This window comes from Eucyclogobius newberryi, unplaced genomic scaffold (assembly GCF_026437365.1).
Source record: "Eucyclogobius newberryi isolate DKJ021-1_F unplaced genomic scaffold, fEucNew1.0.hap1 SCAF_3, whole genome shotgun sequence".
Lineage (NCBI taxonomy): Eukaryota > Metazoa > Chordata > Actinopteri > Gobiiformes > Gobiidae > Eucyclogobius > Eucyclogobius newberryi.
Window position 1 is genome coordinate 36,471,495 of NW_027315945.1, and position 18,194 is coordinate 36,489,688.

The following is an 18,194-nucleotide window of genomic DNA, read 5'->3' on the forward strand; positions in this document are numbered from 1 at the left end:
AACACTTTGAGAAGTATTTTACTATTTGTCATTATTGTGCAATTTAATGATAATTCTGCAGAACATAATATGATAATAATAATAATAATATGATTGGAAGGTATTTTCTTTAACTTACCTATTTATTTAATAATATTACTTTTAATGTGTGGAGGGAGATGAGAGAGAGACTTTTGGTTGTAAGTTTTTTTTAGTGGTCAAATAGTCAAACTATTATTTAAACCTTATTTTCTGGATTATACATCACACTATTTTACATAGTTTTGTCCGGGGTGCGATTTATACTCCAGAGCGACTTATATGTGATATTATTTGTTATTTTCACACTGACAACCACAAGAGGGCGCTCTAGGCTCTAAGCGACGCAGAAGAAGAATCTGCACTTCCTCTTCCTCTGGAGTTTGTGGAGTTGTTTAGAAGTGACACAGAGGAAGAAGAATTCAATGGATTTAGTGATTTGGGGTAAAACTGATGCTTTGGTAAACTTGTTAGCATGTTCTTTATGCTATAGTTATCTGAATAACTGTTCATATGTTACGTTAACATACCAGACACTTACCACAGTTCTGTCTGTGCCTCATGTAGCTGAAGGTGTTAGCGTTAGCATACGTCATGTAGCTGAAGGTGTTAGCGTTAGCATACATACACCTATTCACCATGTTCTCTCATCTGTTATTATTTTAAACTGCATTTCAAGATGAAATGTCTGTTCTTGGATTTTATCAAATACATTTCCCCCCAAATTGTGACTTAAATATGTTTTTTTCTCTTTATTATGCATTTTTTGGCTGGTGCGATTTATACTCCAGAGCGACCTTCAATCAGGAAAGTAAGGTATAGTTTTTCTCTATAGTCCAGATTATAATTTCACTAATTAAACCATTATTTTAACCAGTTTAGCAGTTTGACAGAGTGAAAGTGATGTAACTGACCTGATGTCCTGCTCGTACTTGGTCCAGGACTTTGTTGTAGCACACTTCCTCCATGTCATGAAGCTGCTGCACCTGCTCAGACCAGAACCATCAAGACGTTTACACCAGCGTTACACTTTAAACACACATGACACACTTCCTCCATGTCATGAAGCTGCTGCACCTGCTCAGACCAGAACCATCAAGATGTTTACACCAGCGTTACACTTTAAACACACATGACACACTTCCTCCATGTCATGAAGCTGCTGCACCTGCTCAGACCAGAACCATCAAGATGTTTACACCAGCGTTACACTTTAAACACACATGACACACTTCCTCCATGTCATGAAGCTGCTGCACCTGCTCAGACCAGAACCATCAAGACGTTTACACCAGCGTTACACTTTAAACACACATGACACACTTCCTCCATGTCATGAAGCTGCTTCACCTGCTCAGACCAGAACCATCAAGACGTTTACACCAGCGTTACACTTTAAACACACATGACACACTTCCTCCATGTCATGAAGCTGCTGCACCTGCTCAGACCAGAACCATCAAGACGTTTACACCAGCGTTACACTTTAAACACACATGACACACTTCCTCCATGTCATGAAGCTGCTGCACCTGCTCAGACCAGAACCATCAAGACGTTTACACCAGCGTTACACTTTAAACACACATGACACACTTCCTCCATGTCATGAAGCTGCTGCACCTGCTCAGACCAGAACCATCAAGACGTTTACACCAGCGTTACACTTTAAACACACATGACACACTTCCTCCATGTCATGAAGCTGCTGCACCTGCTCAGACCAGAACCATCAAGACGTTTACACCAGAGTTACACTTTAAACACACATGACACACTTCCTCCATGTCATGAAGCTGCTGCACCTGCTCAGACCAGAACCATCAAGACGTTTACACCAGAGTTACACTTTAAACACACATGACACACTTCCTCCATGTCATGAAGCTGCTGCACCTGCTCAGACCAGAACCATCAAGACGTTTACACCAGAGTTACACTTTAAACACACATGACACACTTCCTCCATGTCATGAAGCTGCTTCACCTGCTCAGACCAGAACCATCAAGACGTTTACACCAGCGTTACACTTTAAACACACATGACACACTTCCTCCATGTCATGAAGCTGCTGCACCTGCTCAGACCAGAACCATCAAGACGTTTACACCAGAGTTACACTTTAAACACACATGACACACTTCCTCCATGTCATGAAGCTGCTGCACCTGCTCAGACCAGAACCATCAAGACGTTTACACCAGAGTTACACTTTAAACACACATGACACACTTCCTCCATGTCATGAAGCTGCTGCACCTGCTCAGACCAGAACCATCAAGACGTTTACACCAGAGTTACACTTTAAACACACATGACACACTTCCTCCATGTCATGAAGCTGCTGCACCTGCTCAGACCAGAACCATCAAGACGTTTACACCAGAGTTACACTTTAAACACACATGACACACTTCCTCCATGTCATGAAGCTGCTGCACCTGCTCAGACCAGAACCATCAAGATGTTTACACCAGCGTTACACTTTAAACACACATGACACACTTCCTCCATGTCATGAAGCTGCTGCACCTGCTCAGACCAGAACCATCAAGACGTTTACACCAGAGTTACACTTTAAACACACATGACACACTTCCTCCATGTCATGAAGCTGCTGCACCTGCTCAGACCAGAACCATCAAGACGTTTACACCAGAGTTACACTTTAAACACACATGACACACTTCCTCCATGTCATGAAGCTGCTGCACCTGCTCAGACCAGAACCATCAAGATGTTTACACCAGCGTTACACTTTAAACACACATGACACACTTCCTCCATGTCATGAAGCTGCTGCACCTGCTCAGACCAGAACCATCAAGACGTTTACACCAGAGTTACACTTTAAACACACATGACACACTTCCTCCATGTCATGAAGCTGCTGCACCTGCTCAGACCAGAACCATCAAGACGTTTACACCAGAGTTACACTTTAAACACACATGACACACTTCCTCCATGTCATGAAGCTGCTGCACCTGCTCAGACCAGAACCATCAAGACGTTTACACCAGAGTTACACTTTAAACACACATGACACACTTCCTCCATGTCATGAAGCTGCTGCACCTGCTCAGACCAGAACCATCAAGACGTTTACACCAGAGTTACACTTTAAACACACATGACACACTTCCTCCATGTCATGAAGCTGCTGCACCTGCTCAGACCAGAACCATCAAGACGTTTACACCAGAGTTACACTTTAAACACACATGACACACTTCCTCCATGTCATGAAGCTGCTGCACCTGCTCAGACCAGAACCATCAAGACGTTTACACCAGCGTTACACTTTAAACACACATGACACACTTCCTCCATGTCATGAAGCTGCTGCACCTGCTCAGACCAGAACCATCAAGACGTTTACACCAGAGTTACACTTTAAACACACATGACACACTTCCTCCATGTCATGAAGCTGCTGCACCTGCTCAGACCAGAACCATCAAGACGTTTACACCAGCGTTACACTTTAAACACACATGACACACTTCCTCCATGTCATGAAGCTGCTGCACCTGCTCAGACCAGAACCATCAAGACGTTTACACCAGAGTTACACTTTAAACACACATGACACACTTCCTCCATGTCATGAAGCTGCTGCACCTGCTCAGACCAGAACCATCAAGACGTTTACACCAGCGTTACACTTTAAACACACATGACACACTTCCTCCATGTCATGAAGCTGCTGCACCTGCTCAGACCAGAACCATCAAGACGTTTACACCAGAGTTACACTTTAAACACACATGACACACTTCCTCCATGTCATGAAGCTGCTGCACCTGCTCAGACCAGAACCATCAAGATGTTTACACCAGAGTTACACTTTAAACACACATGACACACTTCCTCCATGTCATGAAGCTGCTGCACCTGCTCAGACCAGAACCATCAAGACGTTTACACCAGCGTTACACTTTAAACACACATGACACACTTCCTCCATGTCATGAAGCTGCTGCACCTGCTCAGACCAGAACCATCAAGACGTTTACACCAGCGTTACACTTTAAACACACATGACACACTTCCTCCATGTCATGAAGCTGCTGCACCTGCTCAGACCAGAACCATCAAGACGTTTACACCAGAGTTACACTTTAAACACACATGACACACTTCCTCCATGTCATGAAGCTGCTGCACCTGCTCAGACCAGAACCATCAAGACGTTTACACCAGCGTTACACTTTAAACACACATGACACACTTCCTCCATGTCATGAAGCTGCTGCACCTGCTCAGACCAGAACCATCAAGACGTTTACACCAGCGTTACACTTTAAACACACATGACACACTTCCTCCATGTCATGAAGCTGCTGCACCTGCTCAGACCAGAACCATCAAGACGTCACGTTTGGCCTATTTGACTGCGTTGCACATTAAGCACGTGCATTGCGCTCTTTAAAATTACACTTTTATTCACTGGCATTTAACCCGGCATGAGACTTGTGTTGTCCTCTGACCGTCTTTTATTGTTTTTATATATTTCATGTTGTTTTTAATACGTTTTTATTAGATTTTACGTATTTGATGTAATTTTGAATTATTTTTTATTTGATTTGATTTATTTTGTGTTGTTTTTAATTTGTTTTAATTTGACTTTATGTTTTTTGAATTACTTTTTATTTGATTTTATGTTGTTTTGAATTACTTTTTATTCGATTTTATGTTGTTTTTAATTACTTTTTATTTGGTTTGTACGTATTTATGTATTTTTGATGTATGTATTTATTTTTTTTACATTTTTCTTGTGCTTGTTTTGTCCTCTGTGCAGCTCTGTGCAGAGACTTTGTGTTGGTAAAATGTACTATACAAATAAAGTTAAATTGGATTGAATTACGCATTATCTCTTTTGTTATTGGCCTTTAAACATGGAATATCTTTATTTTGGAATCTCTAGAACTAATTGTACACCGAAAAGTTTCACCCCGACTCATCAAACGAGCGCGAATGAAGTTAAATCAACGCTAGAACGTGGTTTAACGCTGGTAATATGCGGCGACGCCCATGTGACCTTGTTGGTGGTCTTGATTCCCACGAAGGTCTGTCCGAGGGGCACGGGCCTGAAGCGCCCGTCGAAGTAGAACAGCCCAATGTAGGGGTTGACGTGGAGGAAGGTGGCCACGTCCAGGTAGTTGGGCAGCGTGGCGGAGAGGCCCAGGATGCGGATCATGCTCTGAGTCGACTCCACCTGCAGGACAACCAGGGGAACTGCGTCATTAACCAGACGAAAAACAGAAAACACTGCGATTGAAGCTGACGTACGGCTAATCCCAGGATGTAAACGTGATGTAAAGTGAAAGATGATGAGTGTGTTTTGTACTGATGGTTCTGTTGTGTCGTGTTGTGTGTTAGACAGTAGGGGGCGTGCCAAAATATTGAAATATAGATATATCATGAAGCTAAATTTGGTGATAGATTTTAATCAGCAAAATGTCAAATGGTTTGCGTGAATGTTTCCTTTCTTTAAAAAAAAAACACAAAATAAATTGGGAAAATATACCATAAATGACTCGTGCAAAATATCGATATTGTGGCTGCTGTATCGATATTTTGCACGAGTCATTTTCATGCAAACCATTTGACATTTTGCTGATTAAAATGGGTGCATTTCATTTTGAGTTTGTGCAGGTCGCGGTTTAACAAAGAAAACTAAAAATACATCGGGTTCTCTAAAAAATAGCGAAACATCGTAGAATATCATGAGCAATATATATCGATTATCGCATGTATCGTTTCCTAACTCCATTAGAGAGTGGGAATAGTGGATTACTTTTTTTTTTTAATTACTGGATGTATTTTCATTTTCTAATTAATATTTATAAATCTGAGACCGCAGAAGGAAACTAGCATTTTAATCTCTTTACATTGTCCCTTCAAATTAAGACTGAACTACAATAAACACAGTCATACGTCACACTGGAGGGGGACAGTTAGACGGTTACCATGGCGACACAATACACACATTTGCAAACAGGTTTTAGATAGAAATAAAATAAAAATGGTCCTGTTTACGTGTTTGAAGCGAGTGACTAGTAAAATAATAATAATTGCGTTTGAACCTTTAATTAGAGCTTCAAACAGGTGCTTCCAGCTCGTTTTTAGCTGTAAAAGTATGATATAAACGCTCTTCCACCTTCAAAGATCCACAAAGCGCTTTAAGGAACCGCTCACACAAATATTCACACTAAAACGATAGCGGTCGTACCAACGTTTCTCGATTCTCACTTTACAATAAAGATCCCTGTGGCGTCACCTTTATTTTGAAAACCCGAGCAGGCACAAATCGATATACGCCGCGCGCCAGAGGACGTGGAGAGTCTGCTGCAGGTTTGGAGGAGGCGCTGCGCGAGCGGGAGGCGGCGTCCTATCGCTGCACCTCCTGCTGGATTTGACAGTGAAGATTGGTAAGGCCCTTAATGTGATGCAGTACCTGTCAAGTCCACCGCATCAAGATAAGACCCGGGCCAATCCCCGCTACGCCTCGCACTACGGCGAGCGCTGTGTTCTGCGGGGTTTTTACTTTGTACTCGTGTGCGGAGGCAGGAATTAGAACTACACAAAGAATAGTAGAAGAAGTAGTACTGGATAATAGTAGTAGCAGCAGCAGTGAAGTAGCAGCACTAGGTATCTTTTTATACCAAAAAAATCACATAAAAAGGATCTATTATTACCTTTCCTGAAACAGTTTTCAAATGATCTTAGCTTTATCCGAACTAATTAATACGTACGGTTATTTTGTGAAGTCTAAAAAGAGTGCTAAGAGTTAATAAATCATCTTTTTTACCTCTTGAATCGAGTGGTGTGTGGGTGTAAGATGAAGGTGGACAGCGCACTGCAAACCTGAGTTCGAGTGACTTCTGTGTTGATGATACAGTCTATTGTGAAGTTTACGTTCCCAAATGTCACTCCAGATTGAAAATGACTTGTCCAGAAGTACCTTTGAGCAGCGTCTTGTCCGTGTGCAGTTCCTACTGACTTTCTGCAGTATGTTCTATTCTAGTCTATGAACCCATTAACTATTTATTAATCTATTAACTACCACCAATCTAACTTTTTAATACAATATGATGATGTCATGCTTTTACTCTGGTCACGGCCGTCGTCAAGTGGAAAGTTCAAGTCAATTTATTCCTGTCGTCTTGTGCATTTCGCCCACTGAAAACCAATTCAGTTACTAGGACAAAAAAGCAGTAATAGTAGTATTAGTATTAGTGGTGGTAGTGGTAGTAGTAGTAAAAGTCACAGGCGACAGCATGATACAAAAAGTCACGTTTGAGCCAATTTGCGCGGCAGTATTAAATTTTATGACGGGACGTAACATCTAAAATCGAAATTTTCAATCACCCTGAAGGGAGGAGGTAATGAGCATGTAACGAGAGGCAGGGGTGAGGCAGGGCTGTGAGGGAGGGGTGTGAGGGAGGGGTGTGAGGGAGGGGTGTGAGGCAGGGCTGTGAGGCAGGGCTGTGAGGGAGGGGTGTGAGGCAGGGCTGTGAGGCAGGGGTGAGGGAGGGGTGTGAGGGAGGGGTGTGAGGGAGGGGTGTGAGGCAGGGCTGTGAGGCAGGGCTGTGAGGGAGGGGTGTGAGGCAGGGCTGTGAGGCAGGGCTGTGAGGCAGGGGTGAGGGAGGGGTGTGAGGGAGGGGTGTGAGGGAGGGCTGTGAGGGAGGGGTGTGAGGCAGGGCTGTGAGGGAGGGGTGAGGCAGGGCTGTGAGGGAGGGGTGTGAGGCAGGGCTGTGAGGGAGGGGTGTGAGGCAGGGCTGTGAGGGAGGGCTGTGAGGGAGGGGTGTGAGGGAGGGGTGTGAGGGAGGGCTGTGAGGGAGGGGTGTGAGGCAGGGGTGAGGGAGGGCTGTGAGGGAGGGGTGTGAGGCAGGGCTGTGAGGCAGGGCTGTGAGGCAGGGGTGAGGGAGGGGTGAGGCAGGGGTGTGAGGGAGGGCTGTGAGGGAGGGGTGTGAGGCAGGGGTGAGGGAGGGGTGTGAGGGAGGGGTGTGAGGCAGGGCTGTGAGGGAGGGGTGTGAGGGAGGGGTGTGAGGGAGGGGTGTGAGGCAGGGCTGTGAGGGAGGGGTGTGAGGGAGGGGTGTGAGGGAGGGCTGTGAGGCAGGGCTGTGAGGGAGGGGTGTGAGGGAGGGGTGTGAGGGAGGGGTGTGAGGGAGGGCTGTGAGGGAGGGGTGAGGGAGCGGTGTGAGGGAGGGGTGTGAGGGAGGGCTGTGAGGGAGGGGTGTGAGGGAGGGGTGTGAGGGAGGGGTGTGAGGGAGGGGTGTGAGGGAGGGGTGTGAGGGAGGGGTGTGAGGGAGGGGTGATTACACTTCAGTGACACGACCCGGAAGAAGACCCAAAACAAACCCCGCAACAATAAAAAAAAAATCCTTAAGACGCAGCTCCTGGAGAAAATAAACATATTCACCAAACTGACCATAATCTGCAGATTGAAAATGACTCTTGGATGAGAGTCGAGACGTTTAGTTTTTTCCTAAAAAGATCCAGATGAAACAACTGAATCTTTTTCTACAACTCCTCCACTGCACATGTGTGCTGGACGCCTCGGATGTACGTCGGCTGGTGAGTTTATTTTTTGGACGCGTCCAGGGCGTCCAGGGAGTCCAGGGCGTCCAGGGCGTCCGGCGTGAATCGCAGCGGTGTGAACTCAGCTTTAGTCTGTTACACGTAGAAACTACACGGATCTGGTGTTTTTACACGGGGTCAGAGCAGCTCGTCTCCTGCTGCTCTAATCGTTGTAGAGTGATCAAACTGACCATAAACACAGAATATTATTGCTTTTTTATGACTAAAACAACTACAATTGAGCGGCGCGCGCCCTCGGTCGTAAAACTGTGCTTTATGCACAGACATGAAGGTTACAGACACCACACTGCAAAAAGAACATCTACAATCTTTAAAGTGGCTTGATGTTAGACGCATTATTATTATTATGACAGGGTTATTTGACATGTTTACAGACACGTCTGTTTAAACGTGTCATTTAAGCGTGATTATCTGTCAGTGTGGGCGGAAACTGCACTGGAGTTGAAGATAAATAAAACACCTTCATTGGAATAATTAAATCAGAATCATCAAATTGTCAAGAGAAGCGCTTGGCAACAACAGATCCCTGCTCTTTTGGTGAAATGTATGTCAAATGTGCACTTTTCAGTTATTTTAATCCTTATATTACATGTTTACAGAGCAGGTAAAGTAAGTTGAGCTGTTTTATGCAAACATTAAAGCAAAAAGAAGAGGCGTTTTCTGGGTCTGAATTGGATATGACTATCATTTAGTCAATTAAAGTGTGTCGTTAAGTGTGGCAGTCACTGGACAAGAGGAAAAAGGGAAAAGGATAATACTTAAAGCGCCCCCTACAGGTCAGACGACTCATTAAACAAAAACGCAGCTAAGATAAATATGTGTAAAATTTTTGCTAAAAATGTTATCATAGAATAGCAAATTTGTTAGGTTTATAATATCACTTCCTGTTTGTCATTGATAACGTCACACTAGGAAGTTATTCAGCAAACACTGGGCAAAAACTCATCTAATGTCACTATTTTTTCTTAGTTGACAAATACAACTATGTGAGAGAGACTTTAGTTTGTTAAATTCATGTTTAGAAAGTCAAAAAAGTAGTTTATTTTCGTAAATTCTGCATAAACTTTGACTTGGAATGAGAAATGTGTCAAGTGTGATGTCACTTCCTGTCATTTTCTACAGATTTTTTCAACATTTTATCCACAAATACCTGCTCGATTGCTGTAAAACTATAATCTATATGTACAACAAGTATAAACACACCAAACAAAGTCAAAATTAGAACATCTTAAAAACCTCCTAATGGCCCTTAAACACTGGGTTTCAGAGTGATGAGAAAGTTGGACTCTTGCCACGGGAGAGACGATGCAACTGACGGAAAAGAGAACCCCCAAAAACCCCCCAGATTGCACCGCTTCTAATCCACACGTACAGCGAGTCACTACCTTTGACTCGTTGCCGTTTAGCTTGTTCCCGGAGCGCGCGGCGGTCGAGTGCGGCGGTTCGAGCGCGGCACGAGGTCCGCGGGGCTGTTCCCGAAAGCGCCTCGTCAGCCCTCGTCTCCTTCGGTGATATAAGCGGCGGACAAATGGGCGGTGAACCGAGTAAACAGCGGTCACATGTTGGAGGCACTTTTCAATTACCTGGTGGTTAACCCCGTGCGGAGAGGTCCCGGCGGCTGCAGACGCTCCATCTAAGCCCCACGAGCGCCACCGGCTCCCGTCTGCGGCTCGCACACTTTCTCTACACTTTCTCCACACTATCTTGTCCTCGTCTTTGTACGTGACCGTTTTAAAAGACAAATATTACGCATTATTTGTACCGTTATTGTCCTTTAAAGAGGCTAATGACGACCTCTGCTTTGTCGTCTCGTGCTTTAGAACTTAAAATAATGCGATTTCTAAAAGCGTGAACGGAATTCTCTGCGTTCTGCGGTTCCCACGTAAGGAACTGAGTTAGAGCTCCATCTACTGGCTGCAGAGGGAATTACAGAAGCTAGATAAACAAACCTAGCTCGCCCGCAACACGCTCGACGATTTAACGGCGGAAATGGTCAGTGAAGTGATTTAAGAACTTTCCAGTGATGTCACAAACCTGGAAAAGTGTTTTTTTCTGAGGCTCAGAGAAGAGGACTTACGATCCTCAAACTAGCGTGAACGCAGCTAAATACAACTTTGCGTAATATGTGTTTGAGGAAAAGACAAGAGATTATTGTTGATTTTATCTGGGAAAGTCAATGAATCCAATCCATCCATCCATTTTCTACCGCTTGTTCCCTTTCGGGGTCGCGGGTGACTGGAGCCTATCCCAGTGACTTCGGGCCTTAGGCGGGGTACACCCTGGACAGTGGCCAACTTGTCGCAGGGCCAACACAGAGACATAGACATGACAGACAGTTCACTCTCACATTCATTCACTAGGGCCAATTTAGACTCACCAATTTTGCCTAACACATGCATGTCTTTGGACGGTGGGAGGAGCCGGAGAACCCGGAGAGAACCCACGGTAACACGGGGAGAACATGCAAACTCCACCCAGAGAGATCATGTGATGTTGGTCTGGTCCGAGAATCGAACCCATGATCTCCTTCTTGGGAGGCAAGAGCGCTAACCGCCTTTGCCACCTTGCACCCCCAATCCAATCAAATAAATTAATCATAATAATTGTGATTTATTGAAAATTATTATTCTCAAAAATGTTGACAAAGCTGTTAGAAAATCTGTTGAAAAGGACAGGAAGTGACATCACGCCAGGTCATTCCAGTCAAAGTTTATGCAGAATTTACACAAAGAAACTTTTTTGACGCTCTAAACATGAATTCAACAAAATGAAGTCATACATTTTCATTTGTCAAATAAAAATAATCTTGTTTTGGCCCAGTGTTTCCTGGGTAATTTCCTTGTGTGATGTCATCAATTACAAACAGGAAGTTAAATTCTAAACCTAAAAAAATATTTATAATTTTTTTTTATAATCCTAGGCAAAAATCTAAACATATTTATATTTAACTGCGTTTTAGTTCGACGAGTGGTCCGACCTTTAGGGGGCGCCTTCACTGCGGCGGGTTCCGAGGCTTTCGGGCGGCGCGTGTCGAGTCGGAGGTCACGGCGCTCGGTGATTCAGCAGCTTCTCACTAAAAATATCCCCCTCGCTCGTCTCATCTTTTGTCATTTTTTCCCGCCGAACAGACGGATGACAGCGCCTCATCAGAGTGACTTATGGGAATCTATTTCTCTTTGGCGCCGTGAATCCAATTAATCTGTCGCTTTGAGAAATAGTCCCCGGTTCTTTACATTTTTTTTGTTATCCGTCTTGTTTTTAGGGGGGGATTCGCTGACACTTGGAAACGCATTGCTTATTTCGGGCTGTGTTTGGCGAATACGCAATTATGACACGCGGACGATCTGCTTTTCAACACGAGAAATATATTAAAGTACTTTTTATGGCGTTTTAGTACTTTTGGAACGCGGTGAATCGGCGCCACGTCTTTCTAGCTCCACGCGGTCATTGACGAGCGATCATCTTCATCGCGAACGCCGTCCGAGGTTCGATCGGTTAAAATCTAACCCCTCGGTAAAAGTGTAATGCTAACTATGCTAATCTAATGCTAACAGATGTACATAAGATAAGATAAGATATTCCTTTATTGTCCCACATGGGGAAATTTCATTGGTGCAATGCAGGTAGATACAGAGGTAGATACAGAAGAACAGATCACTTATAGGAAGTCTGAAAAACGCTTTCAGTAGAAGATCTCCTATAAATAAATACAAAACTCCCATAGACAAATAAATAAATATATAAATACATAAATACCATTGCATGTGATCACGACAGTAATTGCACATGAATATGTGACTCGCCACGGCAATTGTCGGACCATGTCGGCCTCGGTGAAACTGAGAAAAACAGCATTTTACTTTTTTTCCCCCAAATTTGTGATTTTCATTTTTTTGCAGAATGTGCTAGTTGAAGTTATGAATAAGCCCCTGTGTGCTTCAGATAACACTATTGGTTGTCTTAAACGTATACATTAAGCTGTTAAAAATGTGGAGTTTTCGGGTCTTTTTCCTGCTCTCCTGGGGGGCGTCACCTTTTTCTAGCCAACGTGTTGTTTACATTTTCCACCAATCAGCTGTGATCCGCATGGCTACAGCTGCGTGCTCTGCGTGCTCCGTGTTTTTCTCTCATTACTCCAGACCGTCTGCAGAGCACAGTCTTCAGAGCTTACATTTCCTGGACTACATTGCAACGGAACTGTTTACTCAGGTACACTTTTACTTTACTACTAAATTATTGCTTTAACGCTGTGTTTTAAGGCAGTCTCGTGATCACTTTAGAATCTTACTTGTCTGCTCCGGTGGAGCTAATGCTAAGCTAACATGTTGCTTCAGTGCACTCTGCAATACGGGCTTAATGTGACTACTTGCTGTTATCACCATGTTATCGGGTTATTTTTCGGCGTGGGTTGGCCCGTGGGTTGTGTGGGTCGTGCTTTGTTTTATGGTGCTAAACCGGCCCCACAGCCCGGAGCTAAACGCAGCTATTCGGAGCTAAGTTGTAAGCTAAACTTTGCTATGTTATCGGGTTATTTTTCGGCGTTTTGTCTGTACAAATTATATACTTATGTAGTATTTCTTGACCCGTGGGTCGTGCTTTGTGTCTATTTTATGGTGCTAAACCGGCTGTTAGGCCCGGAGCTAAACGCAGCTATTCGGAGCTAAGTTGTAAGCTAAACTTTGCTATGTTATCGGGTTATTTTTCGGCGTGGGTTGGCCCGTGGGTTGTGTGGGTCGTGCTTTGTGTGTGTTTTATGGTGCTAAACCGGCTGTTAGCCCCACAGCCCGGAGCTAAACGCAGCTATTCGGAGCTAAGTTGTAAGCTAAACTTTGCTATGTTATCGGGTTATTTTTCGGCGAGGGAAGAGAAAAAAACTACAACTCCCGATACCACTTCTGGTCACGTGGCTTACGTACGTTGCACGTCACGCACGCACTGCGTCACTCGAACCAATCACGCGCTTGCCTGGCCATTATCAGCTTCCTGTGTGTCTCTCTGTGCACGGTGTTGGAAGAGACAACAGGACGGCTGAACCAGGTAAGCTTTGCGACTAAAACACCCGCTTTTAATCACTTTAATGTGCGCCGGTTTTAAACTCGAGTGTATGTTTATGTTTTGGTGTGCTGTTCTGCAAGTGTTCTGCTTTTACGAGCAGTGTTATCTCAAGTGAGCTAGCTAGCATCGCTAGCCGAGGGCAGATGTCCCAATATCTCCGCGTTTTGCATCTTAAATACACCGTTAACGTCACAATGTGAACTGTTATCTGTGAAGCGTGTTATTCCCATATTACTGTTAACCCTAATCCTTTTATCCCCCTTTTCAGAATTGGCAAAGACACCCTGACTGACATGACCTGTCTCTACGTGAAGTCTGCTAAGGAGCGTGGTAAGTGTAAAACATTATTTTGGTGATTTTCGTGTTTTAATGATTAGAGTATAATTAACCATAAGCAACATCTGTTTTTCAGGTGAGCCTGCAGTTTGTACATCAAGCTTCAGATCACTGTGGAAACAGCTTCTCCCACACATCAGAAGCTGCAGGCCACGCACAGATCATCAGATTATCAAGCGAGCATACATGAAGACCAGGGTTGACACTTTGGAAGACATCGCTGAGGTTAGTTTATATTATTTGACTACTGTAATGTGTAAACATTAGCCTGGCAAAACTTCAGTGCTGCTCTCTGCTTAAGATATGTTTCTTCTGTTCTCATTTTTTTACAGTGTCGCCCTTGTCATCAGGTCGTGGAAAACAGCTCTCCTGAGTCTCACCTCAATATCCCACAGCTTGTTGGAACGGCGGATGGCAAAGTGTTTGTCAAGAACTTGGACTGGCAGAAGCATCTGAGTCCCTTCTTCAGACGGCTTCCAAAGATCAAGAGTTATCAGCACTTCAGGTATTTATATTGAAACTGTCACATTGTGTTAAAAAAAATAAATAGTTAATGAGTGTTTTATGTGAAATAGTTAGCCATTTCTTAAATGTCCTGTTATTTGTTTACAGCTTTGATGCCAAGAGCCGAGAGTCACAGCACAGAAGAGTGCACAGACGAAGAAGAGGATGAGGATGTGATCTCTGATGTAATTGGACTCTGGTGGTGTACATATCATATCTATTATCTCATATCTCATATCTCATATATTCAAAGCCATGGACCCGTTGCAGTTCGTATACCTGGCCCTGGCATCTGTTTATAAGAGTTTTTTTTAAACTTCCTATAAGTTACTGTCCTTTCCCCCTGTATCTACTGCGTTGTAACATTAAAGGCTATCTTATCTTATCTTTTGTTGTTTGTGTTGAATCATTCAGTGCACCATTGTTGGTGAATCACCTGTGAATTCACGGTCAGTCACATAGTTACATGTCTACCCGGAGACATTTTGAGTTATTCACAGATTCTGAAAGTGTGAATTCAAAGCTCATGTAGATCTGATAATATTTAAGTAAGTTGTGGTCATTTGAATGTATACAACTCTCAAACCCATTCACTGAGAAAACGGCTTCCAAAGTTTCTCACCGGAGTGAGCCCAGAGTCACAGGGGGGCTCATTTGCATCTCATTGAGATAAGCCCTCCCCCCTGTCACACTGACACCACCTTCCCCTACAGCTGTCACTCAAGACTCAAGAGGAGTGTTGTTATTGATGGTAACTGGACTTGAATCAGAATTAGAAGTTACTATATTAAAATGGAAATACTTGGATTACAAAAGGCCCTGAATAGAATCAAAGAATCAGAATGAGAATAGGGTTCATTGCATTTGTCGATAAACATAATTCACAGGTGATTCAGTGCACCAACAATGGTGCACTGAATGATTCAACACAAACAACAAAAGATAAGATAAGATAGCCTTTAATGTTACAACGCAGTAGATACAGGGGGAAAGGACAGTAACTTATAGGAAGTTTAAAAAACACTCTTAATAGAAGAACTCTTATAAACAGATGCCAGGGCCAGGTATACGAACTGCAACGGGTCCATGGCTTTGAATATATGAGATATGAGATATGAGATAATAGATATGATATGTACACCACCAGAGTCCAATTACATCAGAGATCACATCCTCATCCTCTTCTTCGTCTGTGCACTCTTCAGTGCTATGACTCTCGGCTCTTGGCATCAAAGCTGTAAACAAATAACAGGACATTTAAGAAATGGCTAACTATTTCACATAAAACACTCATTAACTATTTATTTTTTTTAACACAATGTGAGAGTTTCAATATAAATACCTGAAGTGCTGATAACTCTTGATCTTTGGAAGCCGTCTGAAGAAGGGACTCAGATGCTTCTGCCAGTCCAAGTTCTTGACAAACACTTTGCCATCCGCCGTTCCAACAAGCTGTGGGATATTGAGGTGAGACTCAGGAGAGCTGTTTTCCACTACCTGATGACAAGGGCGACACTGTAAAAAAATGAGAACAGAAGAAACATATCTTAAGGCAAAGCAAGGCAAGTTTATTTGTAGAGCACATTTCATACACAAGGCAATTCAAAGTGCTTCACAGCAGGAAAAATGCATTCAAATCACAAAGAAATTACAGAAACAGAAATACAGTAAAATTAACTAAATTAAAAATTATCAATCCAACTGATTTTCTAAACTAATAAAATCACAAACAAAAGAGAAGAGTGCAAAGAAAAAATCCTTTCAGTCATATGCGCAGCTAAATAAAACTGTTTTTAGCTTAGATTTGAACATTGTCAGAGTTGAAGCCTGTCTCACATCTTCAGGAAGACTGTTCCAGATTTTAGCTGCATAAAACTGAAAGGCAGATTCCCCATGTTTTGCAAGAGTTAAGCAGAGAGCAGCACTGAAGTTTTGCCAGGCTAATGTTTACACATTACAGTAGTCAAATAATATAAACTAACCTCAGCGATGTCTTCCAAAGTGTCAACCCTGGTCTTCATGTATGCTCGCTTGATAATCTGATGATCTGTGCGTGGCCTGCAGCTTCTGATGTGTGGGAGAAGCTGTTTCCACAGTGATCTGAAGCTTGATGTACAAACTGCAGGCTCACCTGAAAAACAGATGTTGCTTATGGTTAATTATACTCTAATCATTAAAACACGAAAATCACCAAAATAATGTTTTACACTTACCACGCTCCTTAGCAGACTTCACGTAGAGACAGGTCATGTCAGTCAGGGTGTCTTTGCCAATTCTGAAAAGGGGGATAAAAGGATTAGGGTTAACAGTAATATGGGAATAACACGCTTCACAGATAACAGTTCACATTGTGACGTTAACGGTGTATTTAAGATGCAAAACGCGGAGATATTGGGACATCTGCCATCGGCTAGCGATGCTAGCTAGCTCACTTGAGATAACACTGCTCGTAAAAGCAGAACACTTGCAGAACAGCACACCAAAACATAAACATACACTCGAGTTTAAAACCGGCGCACATTAAAGTGATTAAAAGCGGGTGTTTTAGTCGCAAAGCTTACCTGGTTCAGCCGTCCTGTTGTCTCTTCCAACACCGTGCACAGAGAGACACACAGGAAGCTGATAATGGCCAGGCAAGCGCATGATTGGTTCGAGTGACGCAGTGCGTAAGCCACGTGACCAGAAGTGGTATCGGGAGTTGTAGTTTTTTTCTCTTCCCTCGCCGAAAAATAACCCGATAACATAGCAAAGTTTAGCTTACAACTTAGCTCCGAATAGCTGCGTTTAGCTCCAGGCTGTGGCGCTAACAGCCGGTTTAGCACCATAAAACACACACAAAGCACGACCCACACAACCCACGGGCCAACCCACGCCGAAAAATAACCCGATAACATAGCAAAGTTTAGCTTACAACTTAGCTCCGAATAGCTGCGTTTAGCTCCGGGCCTAACAGCCGGTTTAGCACCATAAAACAGACACAAAGCACGACCCACGGGTCAAGAAATACTACATAAGTATATAATTTGTACAGACAAAACGCCGAAAAATAACCCGAAAACATTGCAAAGTTTAGCTTACAACTTAGCTCCGAATAGCTGCGTTTAGCTCCGGGCTGTGGGGCCGGTTTAGCACCATAAAACAGACACAAAGCACGACCCACACAACCCACGGGCCAACCCACGCCGAAAAATAACCCGATAACATGGTGATAACAGCAAGTAGTCACATTAAGCCCGTATTGCAGAGTGCACTGAAGCAACATGTTAGCTTAGCATTAGCTCCACCGGAGCAGACAAGTAAGATTCTAAAGTGATCACGAGACCGCCTTAAAACACAGCGTTAAAGCAATAATTTAGTAGTAAAGTAAAAGTGTACCTGAGTAAACAGTTCCGTTGCAATGTAGTCCAGGAAATGTAAGCTCTGAAGACTGTGCTCTGCAGACGGTCTGGAGTAATGAGAGAAAAACACGGAGCACGCAGAGCACGCAGCTGTAGCCATGCGGATCACAGCTGATTGGTGGAAAATGTAAACAACACGTTGGCTAGAAAAAGGTGACGCCCCCCAGGAGAGCAGGAAAAAGACCCGAAAACTCCACATTTTTAACAGCTTAATGTATATGTTTAAGACAACCAATAGTGTTATCTGAAGCACACAGGGGCTTATTCATAAC

At 43.5% G+C, this 18,194-nt stretch overlaps 1 protein-coding gene across 1 annotated transcript in view; it reads right to left on the minus strand.

Annotated features, from left to right (window-relative positions):
• Window positions 1-18,194, minus strand: part of ascc3 (activating signal cointegrator 1 complex subunit 3) — a 227,263-nt gene that overhangs the window by 89,349 nt on the left and 119,720 nt on the right. Inside the window, exons 12-13 of the mRNA XM_072461519.1 lie at window positions 5,064-5,240; window positions 933-1,004 (exon numbers count right to left, since the gene is read on the minus strand). Of these exons, the coding sequence (XP_072317620.1) occupies window positions 933-1,004; window positions 5,064-5,240 (249 nt within the window). The remainder of the gene's footprint in view (window positions 1-932; window positions 1,005-5,063; window positions 5,241-18,194) is intronic.